The sequence below is a fragment of the Fukomys damarensis genome, unplaced genomic scaffold, assembly GCF_012274545.1.
Source record: "Fukomys damarensis isolate Sample0158 unplaced genomic scaffold, DMR_v1.0_HiC HiC_scaffold_4, whole genome shotgun sequence".
NCBI classification, from domain to species: Eukaryota; Metazoa; Chordata; class Mammalia; order Rodentia; family Bathyergidae; genus Fukomys; species Fukomys damarensis.
This window is the reverse complement of record NW_022900916.1, coordinates 9,910,286-9,926,610: the sequence shown is the minus strand read 5'-3', so window position 1 is coordinate 9,926,610 and position 16,325 is coordinate 9,910,286. Positions and strand designations below refer to the sequence as shown.

Here is a 16,325-nt window from a genome sequence, read left to right as displayed (position 1 = left end):
TCTAGGTCTCTTCTGGTTCCAAGTGAATTTTTTTATTGTTTTCTGTAGTTCTATAAACATACTGTTGGGGTTTCAATCAGGATTGCATTGAATTATCTTCTTTGGTGTCATTTTTCAGAGTACTGAAGTTTTCTCTCTTATTTTTTGGTTCCAGGGATTGAATGTGGGACCTTGCACTTGACAGGCAGGTGGTGGAACCACTGAGATAAATCCCTAGCCCAAGATTACTGTAGTTTTCAATGTAGAGGTCTTTTGCTTTCTTCACTAGATTGATTTCCTAGATATTTCATTTTTTTGGGATGCTGTTGTGAAAGCAATTGTTCCCCTAGTTTCTTTCTCAGTCTGTTATTTGTGTACAAGAAGGCTATTGATTTTTGAATTTTTACCTTGTATCCAGCTACTCTACTTACAATCAATTAAGCCTGGAAGTATTTTTCTTCCTTTGCTGGATTTATTTTCTTTCTTACTCTTGTCTAATTGATATGGCTAATGTTTCCAGAACTGTATTGAACAGGAGTGGTGATAGTGGACATCCTTATCTTGTTCCTAATTTTAGTGTGAAAGTTTTCAATTTTTGACCATTTAGTATGATGTTAGCTATTGGTTTTTTCAAAGATAGCCTTTATCAGATTGAGATAAAGTCCATGTATTCCAATTTTCTGTAATGTTTTTGTCATGAATGGTTGAATTTTATCAAACATTTTTTCTGCATCTATTAAGATGATCATATGGATTTGTACTTGACTCTGTTAATATAGTGTATTACATTTATGGATTTACATATGTTGAACCATCCTTGCATCCCTGGGATAAATCCAACTTGGTCAGGGTGTATGATCTTCTTGATTACCCTTTGTATTCTCTTTGCCAGTATCTTATTGAGGATTTTTGTAGGCTTTGTATCCTATGTTCATTAGGAAGGCTGGCCTGTAGTTCTCTTTTTTAGTTGAGTCTTTTCTCTGCTTTTGGGATCAAAGCAACATTTGCTTCCAGGGTTGAGTTTGGAAGTATTGCTTCCCTTTGAATTTCTTTTTTTTTTTTGCAATTTCGTTCAGAATTTAAAGAATAGTGGCAGTAGTTCTCTAAATGTCTTGTAGAATTCAGCAGTGAAGCAATCAGGACCTGGGCTTTTCTTTGTTGGTAATTTTTAAATTATATTTTAAATTTCACTGAAATTAGGGTTCTTAGAATTTTTATATCTTCTTTGTTCAACTTTGGTAATTCACATGTGTCTAGGAATCTGTCCATTTCTTGTGTTTTCCATTTATTAGAGCACAGGTTCTCAAAGTAGGTATTGATGATCCTCTGGATTTCTGCTGAATCTGTTGTGACTTTACCTTTTTCTTTCCTAATTGCATGGAATTGAGCCTTTTCTTTCCCATTTTTGATAAAGTTGGCTAAGAGTTTATTGATTTTATTTATATTGAAAAACCAACTTTTCGATTTTTTTTTTTTTGTATCATTCTCTTAGTCTCCATGGCATTGATTTCTGCTCTGATCTTTATAATTTCCATCCTTGTATGAGCTTTGGGTTTGGTTTGCGCTTCCTTTTTCTAGGAGCTTAAGGTTCAGCCATTAGGTTGTTTATTTGAGTTCACTCTGTTTTCCTAATATGGGCATTAACTGCTATGAATCTCCCTTGTAGAACTGCTTTCATTGTGTCCCATAGATGCCTGTGTGTTGTATTGGCATTATCACTTAATTGTAGAAAGTGTCTAATTTCTTCTTTAATTTCTTCTGTGACCCATTCTTTGTTCAGAATAGTGTTATTCAGTTTCCATGTATGTGGGGGGTTCTTGTGGTTTCTTATGCTATTGATCTTCCAGTTGAATTGCACTATGGTCTGATAATGTACAGGGGATAACTTCAGTTCCTTTGCATTTACTTAAAATATGTTCTGTGAGCTCTCAAGTAGGCTGTTTTGGAGAATGACCTGAGTACAGCTGAAAAAAATGCATAATCAGAGGGCTGGGGATTTCACCACCTGACTTGCAAGTGCAAGGTCCTGAGTTCAATCCCTGGTACTAAAAAAAATAAAAATAAAAAATAAATATATATATATATATGTATATATTCCAGTTTTGGGGGGTGGAACACTCTGTAGACGGCTACTAAATCAATTTGTTCAAAAGTTTAGTTCAATTCTGTTTCATTGTTGATTTTCTGTCTAGGTGATCTGTTTGTGACACTGTTGTATTGAGGTCCCCCACTACAATTGCATTAGTGCTTATTTGGTTTTTCATGTCCATAAATATTTGTTTTATATAGTTGGGTGCATTAGTACTTGGTGCCTATATATTTATGATTATTATCTCTTCCTCTTAGATTGTTCCCTTTACAAGGATGTAGTGACCTTCTTTTTCTCTCACTTAGTTTTTGTTGGAAATCTCCTTTGTCTGCAAATAAGATAGCTATCCCTGCTTTTTTCTGGGTTCCTGTCACATGAAAAACCATTTTTCATCTTTTTACTTTCAGTCTGTGAATTTCTTTTTAATTAGGTGTGTTTCTTGTATACAGCATATTGTTGGATTTTGCTTCTTAATCCATTCTGCCAGTGTATTTCTTTTGATAAGTGAATTGAGGCAGTTAACATTGATGGTTATAACGGATATGTATTCAGTTATACTTGTCATGTTATTTTCCTGTTTTTGGTTCTTTTTGACTTTTGATTTATCCCCCCCCCCTTTAATTTCTTGCCTTGCCTGATGGCTTTGCTTTGTTGGGCCTCATGGAATTTGTGACCTTCCTTGTCCTTTCTAGGATCTTGTTTAGAATTGTTTGGAGTACTGGTTTGGTGTGTGCCAAGATTCTCAGATGTTCTTTTTTTGGTTTTTTGTTTTTTGGTTTTGGTACCGGGAATCGAACTCGGGTCCTTGCACTTGCAAGGCAGGCGGTGGAACCGCTGAGCTAAGTCCCCGGCCCTTTTTTGGTTTTTTGAGACAGGGTCTCACTGTGTAGTTCAGACTGATCTGGAACTCACTACATAGCCCAGGCTGCTCTTGAACTCACAGCAGTCCTCCTATCTCAACCTCCCCAGTGTTGGGATTAGATTACAGGTGTGTGCCACCACACCCGGCTTCTCAGGTGTTCTTTTCATAGAAGTATCTAATTTCCCCATCAAATTTTTTTACCCCCATCAATTATGAAAGATAGTTTTTTGTTTTGTTTTGTTTTGTTTTTTGGTACTGGAAATTGAACTTGGGACCTTACGCTTACAATGCAGGTAGCAGCTCTACTGGCCCTTGAAAGATAGCTTTCCAGGATTCATCAATCTAGTTTGGAGGTTGTCTTTTTTTTTTTTTTTTTTTTTTGTTTTGGGGTTTTTTTTTTTTTTTTTTTTTTTTTTGGTACCAGGGATTGAACTCTGGGCCTTATGCTTGTGAGGCAGGTGGTGGCACCACTGAGCTAAATCCCCGGCCCCAGAGGTTGTATTCTTTTAGGGCTTCAGATACCTTCCAGGCTCTCCCTGACTTGAGGGCTTGTGTTGAAAAGTCTGCTGTGATTCTGATGGGCTTCTCTTTGTATGTGATTTGTTTCTTTTCTTTTCTCTAATTATTTGTAGGATTTTGTTCTTCTATTGGGTTTCCGGGATCTTGATTATTATATGTCTAGGTGGAGATTTTTTTTTTTTTTAATCATTGCTAGTTGGAATACTATATGCCTCATGTATCTGTATGTCAGATTCTTTTGCTGTGTTTGGGAAGTTTTCTGCCATTGCTTCTGTGAATAGATTTTTTTATGTCATTTGTACTTTTTCCTGCTTTTTATGGACTCCTAGTGGTCTTACATTATTCTATGCATCATCTAGGAGCTCCTGGATGAATTTCTCATGGCCCCTTACTATTTTTAAAAGATCTCTCTTTTCATAGTCAATGACCGCAATCCTGTCTTCTATATCTGACATTCTGTCTTCACTCTGGCTCATTGTGCTGCACATAGTTTCAGTAGAGTTTTAAATTTCCTGAATATCTGTTTGAATCTTGTTTCATGGATTCCATTTCTTTGCTATAGAGGGCATTCATGGTTTCCATTTCTTGCCTATGCTGGGCATATGGCTTCCATCATGGTCCTGAGCTCGTCTATTTTTTTATGTTTCTATTTCATCTTTTTTTTTTTTTTGGTACTGAGGATCGAGCTCGGGTCCTTGTGCTTACGAAGCAGGCAGAAGAACCACTGAGCTAAATCCTGGCCCCTATTTTTTTATGTTTTTGTTCTAGAGTCTCTAATCATGTCTTTCTTTCTGGTTACCATTTCTGTAGTTATCTGGGAAATTATTTTTGCTTTGAATTTTCCTAAAGCCTCATTCATCTGTTTTGTTACTTTCTGTGCTTATCAGTTCAGGGTGTCCAGGTGGTTGATTATAAGGTTTTTCCACTTTGTTTTCCCCAGAAATTGCCATTATTGAACTGCATGTCTGGGTTTTCACCTTGCTTAGTTGTCTTCTCATTTCTATTTTTGTTGTAGTTACTGCTTTTGGTTTAATTTTTGGGTTGCTACTTCAAAATTTCTTATTGTAAGTATCTTTGTTGCTTGTATTTAGAACCCTTATGGAATGATTTCTTCTCAGAGGTGTCTTCCATGCGTAACAGGTCTTTAGGCTTTGAGTCTCTTGTGACTTTTACCAATGTTGTTTTCAGAATACCAGGAAAGAAGCTGGGTGTGGTGTCCCATGCCTGTAATCCCAGCACTTGGGAGGCTGAGGCAGGAGGATTGCTGTGAGTTTGAGACCAACCTGGGCTACATAGTGAGTTCCAGGTCAGTCTCAACTACATAGTAAGCCTGTCTCAAAAACAAAACAAAACAAAACAAAACAAATCCAGAATACCAGGAAAGGCATTTGATTAGATCTATTACGACACTTTAGCTCAAGTGATCCAATCAGCAACAACAGTAGCATCGTGGGCTGGGGATTTAGCTCAGTGGTTCCAGAGCACGACTCACAAGCACAAGGACCCAAGTTCGATCCCCAGTACCAAAAAAAAAGAAACAAACAATAGCATCAAGCACAGCTTAGAAAATGACAGTTTGTGGTAGCTGTTTATCACTTTTAACTGTGTGAATTAAATCAAAATTGAGCACCAGCCCAAAAATATATTTATAGTGAATAAACTCTTCAATATAGCAACTTTACCCCTCGGATGAGGACTTAGAAGGAGTTTGGGAGGGAGGGATAGGGAGAGGTTAGAAGTGAGGCCTGAGGACACAGGAAGATCACACAAACTCTAGAAAAACTGTTGAAGGCGAGAGGAAAAGACAAGAACAGAACAAAGTAGCTGGGTATGGTGGCACACACCTGTAATCCCAGCACTCAGGAGGCTGAGGCAGGAAGATTTCTGTGAGTTCGAGGCCAGCCTGGGCTACGTAGTGAGTTCCAGGGCAATCTGAACTACAAAGTGAGATCCTATCTCACCACCCCCCCAAAAAAAGAAGGACAGAACAAAGTAACAGCAGTAGGGAAGCTAGGAAGCTAGAAATTACTCAGTTTCCTATAATACTAATAACAGTCAAGAGAAGGAAAAAGAGAAGAAAAGAAAAAGAAAAAATCCAAATTAGAACAAAACTAGGAATAAAAATGGACAGAGATGAATAAATTGGGAGAGTGAGAGAAAGAAAAAGGATTAAAATTTTGAAAAGAAAAAAATTAAAAATAAGAAAAACTTTGTAAATAAAAATTAATAATAAAAATGAAGGGCCTCCTTCAGGGTACGTCTCTGCTGTCATAGTAGACAGTGTGAGCAACTGTGTACAGATCTATGTCAGTTAGTCTCAGCAAGCCAGCAGCAGTCCACTGAGATTCAGGCTGATTTCTAACTGCAAGGTCCAGGTTGAGCTCCCAGACCTCCAGCCAGATTAAACTGTGCAAAGTTCCACTGCAGGTTCCAATTGCCCTTCCCCTGAAGATAGTCCAGGTCTGATGGGAGGTGGTGATCCCTCCAACTTAACAATTGCAGTGGTCTGGTGTGCCTTTATTGTAGGGATTTTTGTTCACTTCTGCTCTATCTTCTGGAACTCAGAACACTGTCCTTTTTGCCCTCCTGCACCTCTATGGTATGGATCCAAGTATCAGGGCTGGTGGCCAAAGGTGCTAGCGCCTGTGTGCAATTCAGCTCCTTGGTGGCCTAGTGGGTGGTGCTATCTGCTTCATTTTTGTTTCTTTGAAACAGGCTCTCACTGTATGGTCCAGGCCTGTCTTGAACTTGCTTCATAGCCCAAGTTGACCTCAGACTTGTGATGCTTGTGCCTCAGCTTCCCAAGTGCTTGGCAGGGTTTTTTCTGTACAGGTCTAAATATTTTGGCCTCATGGCCTTAGAGTATTTGTTGCAGCTTATCAGTTCTGTTGTTGCAGTATGAAAACAGCCATAGAGAGCACACAGCTGAATCAGGACAGCTGTTTTCCAGTAAGTTTGTTTACAAGTCAGATGGCCAAGCTGGGCTTGGTGTAATCCTGTAATCCCACACTCAGGAGGATGAGGCAGGAGGATCACTGCCTGTTCAAGCCCAGCGTGGTTTTCACAGTAAGTTCAGGCAGCCTGAATTACACAGTGAGACCTTGTCTCATGAACTCTTCCCCAGTGGCTGACCAGATGTGACCTGCAGGCCACGTACCCTTTTCCATAGCATAGGACATATCTGCTGAGTTTTACACAGCATGCTAGGCAGACCTAGGCTTGGTGCTGACTTAGTGCTGCAATCCTTATTTATTTTATTTTTTGGGTTTTTTTTTGAGACAGGGTTTCACTATATAGTTGAGGTTGACCTGAAAGTCACTACATAGCCCAGGCTGGTCTCAAACTCACAGTGATCCTCTTGCCTCAGCCTCCTGAGTGCTGGCATTACAGGAGTACACCACCAAACCTGGCTCTGCAATCCTTAAAGATGATGCTAGGAGCCTTGCCAGCTAAGTATTGTATCACCCTAGGAGACTCAAGGACTCGTGTAACGTGGCTAGTTCCAGAACAAAGGGTGGCCAACAATAGGAAATCTATTACCGTAATCACACTACTGGATTGACATTATTGGTTTATTTTTGTCTCATCACTAGATATCTAATAGCATCTCGGGTAATTACATGTCCAGAAATTTCCCATATATTAGTTTAAACATGAAAATTAGAAGTTATAATTAAGTGGAAAAATAATAATTAATAAAATGATGTTTCTATAGTCTCTTGATAAAGAAACATGACTTCCAAGAGTAAAATTCTTAAAGGAAAAATTTTCAGGCATAATACTCAAAATACCAATTTTACGTGGTAAAAGATATTATAATATAAGGGAAAATTACACATATACTTATAGGTGTGTGTGCCACACTGTATTGCCATTGTTTTATTTCTTAGAGCTTGGATAACAGAAAATCTTTTTTATATACTGTGTAATTTTTAATAAGAATTTAGAACTTTTGTAATAAATAAATATAGATATTTTATAATAAATAAGTAAAGATATTTTCATTTTGGCGAGAATAATATAGAAGAATTAATTGTATTTATTCTGTTTGCCTAGGTAGGTAGTGTTTAACATATGGAAAAATTTTGAGCAATTTCTGAGTTTTGGCACAGACTTAACTTTCAGCTAGGGAAGTAGCTTGTTGGTAGTGTGTGCCCAGCATACATGAGGCCATAGGTTCAATCCTCAGCACCACCAAAATGATGAAGACTTTATCTATTCCATATATACTAATGTAAAGTACAAATAGAACTAGGTAGTGTTTATGTTGTTATAGTATTTTAAAACTAAAATGGTATCAAGTGTTATGAGTAGACATCTTTCATTCTCCATTTTTCTAAAGTTCTTGTATTTAATTTGAAATTTTTATCCTAATTTTTCTGCTTACATTTAAGTTTAATTATAAAGCTAGTATTTTTTTTTTTACTTGACAAAGATTTTGGCATATAAGGTTCATCTTAATACAAAATTGGTAAAATAAATATTATTTAATCTTAGAGCTATTCTTCAAAATTCCTGGACAGAAGTCATGGATTTAATACTAAAACCTCGTTCTGGAGGTAAGAATAAAGTTCATGTTAAAGAAAATAATGAGGTTGGGTGGGTTCAATCCCCAGTGCCAAAAAGAAAACAAGAAAATAAAGAAAAGAATCAGTATATGAGCCCAAGGCAGGAAGATCACTGTGAGTTTGAGGCCAGGAGAGAGACAGAGACATACACAGATTGATTCATGGAATTTCTTCCAATAAAAAAATGTGTGAGTTTCAGGCATGGTGGTACACACCTGAAATCCCAGCACTCCAGATGATGAGACAGGAGGATTTCTGTGAGTTTGAGGCCAGCTTGGGCTACATAGTACAAGACCTTGTCTCTCCCCGCCAAAAAAAGTGTAAGTTGAATATACAGTAAATGTTTTCATTTTAAAAATTTATTACAGGAAAAGACACTTTGTTAATCTCCCTCATACTTATCCTAGGTTCATATACACTTATCCCTTCATTCTTGCTGCTCTCTAATGTAGTTCTGGAAATCTTCACTTCTGAAAGTCTTTTTGAGATATAATTAAAAAAAAAAAATTCAGTGAGTACTCTTCCTTCATGTCATCCACTAGAAAGCTTATAGAAGTATTTGTTAGGGTATGACTTCAATGATCATGGAAGATAAACTTTTTTAACCAATTCAGGATGTCGAGGGAGTCACTATAACCCAACTAATAATACTCATAAAAGAAGACGTCCAGGGCCAAGGATTTGGCTCAGTGGTTCCGCTGCCTGCCTCGCAAGCACAAGGACCTGAGCTCGATCCCCGGTACCAAAAAAAAAAAAAGACTTCCACACTTGCTTCAAGAAGTGGCAAGAATGATGGGATAAGTGTGTTTGAAGTGAGGGAGAGGATTTTCAGCAGGATTAGTGGCAACATGTCTGTTACTATAATTTTTTTTTTTTTGAGATAGGGTCTTTTCATATAGTTCAGGCTGGCCTTGAGCTCACTATGTAGCCCAGCCTGGCCTCATATTTGGGGCAGTCCTCCTGCCTCAGCCTCTCAAACACTGTGATTACAGGCATGTGCCATCATGCCCAGCTGTACATTTTTTGTTATTTTAAACATCTACCATATTTTTTTTCATTGCACTTCATATGTGCAAATTGGGGTGGTTATTTTTAGAATTTTATTTTTAAATTAAAATTGAAAGTATAGCTTCTTCATATTTTTCACAAGTTTTGTGTATGTACTTGAGATTTTAAATTTATATCCTGGTTTTAGCTGTACAGTTCATCTGATTCATAATGAGGAAACATCTGAGAAATAAATTCATTTTCTTTTCTTCACTGCTAAATCTGTGAATGTATTTGAATCCTTTACATGGGGCTATTTTGTTAAAGCATAGTGTAATGAAATATAAAATCTTGGCAAAAACACCTTGAGAAGTTGAGCATAGTGGTACACATCTGTAATCCCAGCTCTCAGAAATACTGAAGCAGAAGATTGCTAATTCAAAGTCAGCCTCTGATATGTAGCTAGTTCAAGACCTGCCTGGACTACACAGTGAGACCCTGTATCAAAAAAAAGAGGAAAACTTAAGATTTAGAGATTAGAAGTTCTTAAAAGACCGGGCATGATGGTGCATAGTTCTAATTCCAGCTACTCCAGAGGCTGTAGCAGGAGGTCTGCAACTTCAAGGTCTGCCTAGACAATTTGGCGAGGTCCTGTCTCAAATAAAGAAATCTGGGGGCTTAACTTAGTAGTAGAACACTTGTCTAGCATTAGCAAGACTGAGCTCAAACCCCAGTAATGTTTTACTAATAGTTTTCCAGAAAGTACCTCTAAAGGCATACTGTGTAAAAGATTTAACTCCTGCTTTATAAATTACTAAAATAATTATACTCACTTTGGGTAATTATTCTTCTGCACACTAAACAAAAAGATAAAATTATGTAACTTTAAAGAAAATAACCCATTACACTTGACTGTAAAATGGAAAAAGAGAAGGAAGAAAGGGCTACCAGGCTTTTATCTTATGTTGAATTAGCTGTGCAGACAGTGAAGAGTAATTAGCTGTCACTGTCAGCCTGGGAGCAGGAGCATGTTGGCACAGTCATGCACTTACTTCTTTAAACTTGGCCTAGTTCTGGTCCTTCCACTTTCTTGCAGCTGTTCTCAAGTGAGCAGAACACTGTAAACAACTTTTATAATGTCATGTTCCCTATGAAATACGCTATTGTGAAAGAGCATCTGTTGGATAAATTGTTTAATCATAGCTTTCTTCCTCCCCAGCCGAAAAAGGGTACTTGGTTAAATGCAGGGAAGAATGGGCGAAGACCAAAGACCCAGCTGCTGCCCTCAAAAAACTGCCTGTCAAAAGGTGTGTGGAGGGGCAGCTGCTTCGAGGACTTTCAAAATATGGAATGAAGAATATAGTCTCTGCATTTGGCATAGTGAGTGCGATTTGTGAAGTCAGGCAATGGCCCAAGGTGGTTTAATGATTTTTAAGCTTTATCTTAGAAGATTTTACTAAATTTTGAAAGAACAGAAGGTAATTGAGTATCCTTTGTGACTCCAAAGAGGTGTTTTACCCCGGTGATCCTTTTCAGACCCAAATGGAGACAAGTGGGTGGATGTGGACAACATTGGCACTACTTTTTAACATTGAGGGCATGAGAAGCGTTAATATGCAAAATACAGTCTCCGGTGGAAAATTAAATAGAGTATTCAAGAAATACAGAATCTTTTGTCTGATCATTTCTTGGTCATCAATCTTAGAACTGTAAACTGCCTTAAGAGAGTTGGACCTTAGCAGTCTAAATAGTTGCCTGTTAGTCTGGTTTTACTGTGGTGGCCCAAGAGTGGTGTCATCTTGGCAAGGGTAACCTCTGCCACTATTTTATATAATAGTCTAGGACATGTTAAAATTTACACTTTAAACCTGTCTTAGTTGCTTTTTCCCAGATGTACAAATAAAGCAGTATTCTCCCTGCTAGAAATTAGTTGTCATTAAGGCATTTTAGATGAATAGGATTTATAAACTTCTACCACATTAATCCATCTAGTTTGAGGTCTCTGTCTCTAATGTTTAGTGCTCTGTATCAGTGAATGTTTTTACAAGCTATTTAAAAAATCAGTTTCTAATACTAGGTTCACCACTAAACAAGATGTCTTAAGAGACTACAGTGTTTTATATTCAATTTTTTTGCCTTTTTCACCCTTCCCCTCAGATACCAAGAAATAATCGCTTAATGTATATCCATAGCTATCAAAGCTATGTGTGGAATAATATGGTGAGCAAGAGGATAGAAGACTATGGGCTGAAACCTGTCCCAGGGGACCTTGTTCTCAAAGGAGGTAAAACGGCTCGTATCATTGTTCAGTCAAATAGGATTTAGGTCTCGGACACCAATGGCTTTAAAATCCTGCCTGCCTACTAAATTAAGAGAGTGTCTAGTAAGCTTGAGATGGAAGGGCCATGTAAGCTTAGAGTGACTAGTTTGTATATGTAATTTTAAAAAATCTTTATCCAGTTTGAGGAAGCAGCTGACTCTCCATTTTCTCAGTTAGCTTGTAGAATAGGATTTGAACCCATGATGACTATAATCCCTTTCCAGCTTTAACCTGGGCCTACGCATATGTGTATTTGTAGTTTGTTGTCAGCCAGTTTTAAAATTTCTTTAGGTTAGTCCCAGACTGGAGCTAACTGTATGTGCAGGCCATTATAGAATGGGCATTCTGTGTGTGCTGCACCCAAGACGTTCCTAAGACAGCAGTAACATCTCATCCACTGTGGCCTGCTGTGTTCCAGGTCTTGCACCAACCCCTTTCTTTGCCTGTATCCTGTAGTGCTTCTTGCAGGTATTCTTTCCATTTTTCATGCAGTTTAGTCCCTTGCTCAGTGTACCATAGCTGTTGGGAAAAAAACGAATTCTTGTCTGATTCCAAGATCCATGTTCCTGGGTCAGTGACATGCCTGGCCACCATCTGTTAGTTCTTACATGGCCTGTTCATCTGCATTTGTTCTGAAATTTTGTTTTTCCTGATGTAATGTTTTTTCTTCTTGCAGTATTGATCACACCAGTGTACTTTACTGTCCCATGTACCACCATGTTTCATCCATTAAATATAGGTTTTTTAAAAATTCTTTATTCATTTAGCAGAATGAATACATGTGTATGATGGCTTTCCATAAAGCTTTTCACATTTCACATTATCACCTAAGAAGGGTAAAGGTGCTGGATTTTTTTTTTTTTTTTTTTTTTTAATTTTTTTTTAGTAAGTCTCACCTTGTAATTCAGACTGGACTTGAACTCACTTTGTAGCCCAGGCTGGCCTCAAACTTAGAGCAATCTTCTTGCCTCAGCGAGTGCTGGGCTCACAGGCATGTGCACCAACATGCCCATTTTAAAGTGCTGGTTTTTTTTTTCTTTTTGGTACTAGGGATTGAACTCAGGACCTTGTGCTTGCAAGGCAGGCAGTAGAACCATTGAGCTTAAATCCCCGGTCCCAAGGTGCTAATTTTTAAAAAGTGGGTGTTCCCAGAAAATGATGCAACTGAGTGTTTTTAATCTTCATTAAGAATTCTATTAAATGGGCCAGGGATTTAGCTCACTAGCACCCGTGCCTGCCTTGTAAGTGCAAGGTCCTGAGTTCAATCCCTGGTACCAAAAAAAAAAAAAAAAAAAATTCTACTAAATCTTTGGTTTTATTTCTTAGAATAGAAAAGACAAATCCTAATCCTAACTCAATTTCCTTACAAGCTTGAACGCACAAAAATAGTGGCTTTTTCTTTAAGTTACTGTTTGCTTATGGATTTGCAGCCACAGCCACCTATATTGAGGAAGAAGATGTTAATAATTACTCCATTCATGATGTAGTGATGCCCTTGCCTGGTTTTGATGTGATCTACCCAAAGCATAAAAGTAAGTTCTCTGGGGGGTGGTCATCAAAATAGTGAAAACAAGTCTAATGAATTTAAGCCCTGACAGCCACATGTGAAGAAAAGAAAAAAAACACTATTCTTGATTTTAAAACCTTATTTCCATCACACTTAAAGGGGCTATTTAAATTTCAAACATACATATATAAACTGTGTTTGTGTATGAAAGTTTCCCAGAAGGGTACATTTAAATGGAGAATTTAGATTAAGAAAGGAGAGCTGGGCCCTTCCCTGTAGTCCCCACTGTGCTAGATGCTAAAACCAGAGGGCTGCTTGTAGGACTGCTTGGGCTCATGATTTGGAGTCCAGCCTGGGCCCGAGAGGGGTGAGGGGAGGGAGGAGATAGTAGTACTAGTAACAGTTTTTTGGGATTTTTGGTACTGGGAATCGAACTCAAGTTGCACTTGCAAAGCTGACAGTGGAACCACTGAGCCAAATCCCCAGCCCATTAATAACAGTTTTATTCTTATCATTGCTTCTTGCATTATTTAAATTTCTAAAACGCGTTAATTTAAGACTAGGATATGGCTTAGTGTTAGAGCACTTGCCTCGTGTACACCAAGCCTTGGGTTCAGTCCCCAGCACTGCAAAACAAAAAAGAATCACTAATTTGTATCAAAGACAGGAAGAGTCTGAAGAGTCACTGAGAAAGTGCGTGTGGATGGACAGTTGTACTTTGACATAGGTTTCTTTAAACTTTTCTAAAAAAACTATAAAAGGGGGCCAAGGATTTAGCTCAGTGGCACCATGCCTGCCTCCAAGCACAAGGTCCTGAGTTCGATCCCCGATACCAAAAAACAAAACAAAAAAAACCTAGAAAAGATTGATGATGTAGCTTAGTGGTAGAGCACTTGTCTAATACGTTTGAGCCCCTTGGTTTGGTCCTCAGCACCACAAAGTAGTATGTGGTTGTGTTTTAAAAGTCAGCAATTGGACCGGGGATTTAACTCAGTGGTTCTGCCACCTGCCTCACAAGTATGATGTCCTGAGATTGATGCCCAGTACCAGAAAACTAAAATAAAAAGTCACCAAATATGCAGAAGCTTAAAAAAGTGGAAAGTTAAGCTGGGCATGGTAACATATGCCTGTGGTCCTGATATCTGTGAGGCTGGGCAGGAGGATCCCAACTTCAAGTCCAACCTGGGTAATTTAGTGATTTACAAGAGGACTGTTTCAGAATTAAAAATAAAAAAGATGCTTGAGGTGTAGCTCATTTTGAACACCGTCCCTACCACCACCACCCCAAAGTGGAAAATTAGAATTCTCTATTTCCCATTCTCCAGAAGCTGCTACGAATTATTTCTGTTGCTCTCCTGGGTTCCTCTTGTGCAGCGGGTAGAGGATTAAAACTTTGACTCTTCAGAAATTTAAAAAAAGAGAGCAGCTCTCACTGTGGCACCAACTCAGTGGGACTGACTCTGGGAATTATGCCTACCTGAGACTCTGAGATTGGTTGTGAGTCTTTTCCTGTTAAAATATCTTTTCTCTCAAGAAGCCGGAATTTTTGGTTTTAGTTTTGGTTTCTTCAGACTGGGCTTTGCTATTAGTTCAGGATGGCCTTGAACTTATTATGTTGCCTAGGCTGGCCTCGAATTTGCAGCAGTCCTCTTACTTAAGCCTCGTGAGTGCTGAGATTATAGGAATGTGTCACATCCAGTAGCCAGAAATATTTTACTTATTAAAATATATTCCTGGAAATTTTATGAATTAGAAAAATGATTATAGGAAATGCTCTTCTTAGGTAATGTAAATACTCTAGAAGGGCTAAGTGGAAATGTACCATTTATATGTTGATTGATTCAACCAAATTGCTGACTTCCCTGAGGGAAAGGGGTAGATGTGAGGAGGTGGGAATGTGAGGTGGGGTGCAGGAACCAGAAGAGCAGAAACAGGAGCTGTGGGAAGGCACTTGAGACACTTACAGCCAGCTTCCCTAGTACTACAGAGAGACAAGCCCACTGCAAAACTGGGAATCCCTTGGCAGGTTGCCTGCAAGATGCAGAACCAGGAGGCAGTAGTTGTACAGTCCAGGTCCATAGGCCTGAGAGCAGGGAAGGCAGTGGCATGGCTTTCATCAGAGACTACAGGAGGGCAGAAGAGCCTGGATTTGTGACCTGCAGGAGAGAAGAGGGCCATTCCAGCCCTAAGAGAGGGAACCCACCCTTTTTCCTTTTTGTTCCATCCAAGGTGTGTGCACACAGAGTGCTCCTACTCACATGCCAGCCTCCTCCATAAACATCTTCCCCATGCAAGTGTGGGGCAGCCCAGTCAGTTTAATAAAAAATAAAATCAAGCCAGGCACAGTGGTGCTGTCATCCCAGCACTCTGGGAGGCTGAGGCAGGACTGTGAGTTCAAGCCCAACCTAGGCAATTTAGCAAGACCCAGTCTCAATTTTTTTTTTTTAAAGGGCCTGGGAGGGCCGCAGATTTCGCTTAGTAACACTACACCTGCCTAGCAGTGTCCTAAGTTGGATTCCCAGTACCAAAAGGAAAGAGGAGTGCTGGGAATGTAGCTCAGTACAAAGGTTCAATTAGTAGTACCGAGGGAGGGAGGGATGGAGGGAAGAAAAGGATGGAAGGGAGAGGAAACAAAAAATTACTTGTGTTTCCCTTAAAGTATAAAGGGGATGACCAAAAAAAGGGATGGGCTCAGGGCCTACTGAAACATTGAAAACAAATAATGGTGTACATCCATCTTAATATTCTTTAATCTAGTCAAGTTGACATCCCAAATCCAACTGTCCAAAGAAAGAAAAAGAAGGCAGGGCATGGTGGCATGTACCTGTAATCCCAGCACTTTTTAGGCTGAAGCAGGAGGATCACAGTAAATTAGAGGGCAGCCTGGGCTACACAGTGTTTTCAGAGCCAACATGAACTACATAGCAGGACCTTGTCTCCAAAGAAAAAAGAAACATTCTTTTCTTTCTTACACTTCTCAGAATCAGAAACATTGCTAATACCAACTGGAGCAAGTTTAACAGTTTTGACAGTGCCATTAGTGAAACCTTGTGGCTGAAATAGGGACTTATACACTGTATGGGTGATCTGCAGCAAGTGGACACCTAGCAGGTGTACATTAGTATTTAGGATTGCCTGTTAACTTTTTAATGAACAGCCTAGATAAAGAAACCTGCTGATCACATTTGTAAATAGTGCCGAGTAGTTAATATCAGATAAATGAAAAATTATTTTAAGAACTGCACCAGATAGTTGAGAGGCTAAGGGGAAGCCTGCAAGTTCAAGGCCAGCCTAGGCAATGTAGCAAGACCCCATCTCAGAAAACTGTAGAAATCATATAATAGGATTAAACATAAATTCTCATATTTAAACTCAGAGATCAAATGTACCAATGGAGAAGTCCTAGTTCGATAATGTTTATATGAAAAATTATTTAAAAGCATCCAGAATTACTGTTGCATTTATAAGCCTGCTGCCCTAGGGCGGATGAAGTG

At 38.7% G+C, this 16,325-nt stretch overlaps 1 protein-coding gene across 2 annotated transcripts in view; it reads left to right on the top strand.

Moving 5' to 3' along the window:
• Positions 1-16,325, top strand: part of Pus7 (pseudouridine synthase 7) — a 58,636-nt gene that overhangs the window by 37,450 nt on the left and 4,861 nt on the right. For both annotated transcript variants that reach the window (XM_010634026.3, XM_010634027.3), the window contains 4 exons: positions 7,947-8,008; positions 10,224-10,384; positions 11,162-11,288; positions 12,755-12,856. In XM_010634026.3, the coding sequence (XP_010632328.1) occupies positions 7,947-8,008; positions 10,224-10,384; positions 11,162-11,288; positions 12,755-12,856 (452 nt within the window). The remainder of the gene's footprint in view (positions 1-7,946; positions 8,009-10,223; positions 10,385-11,161; positions 11,289-12,754; positions 12,857-16,325) is intronic.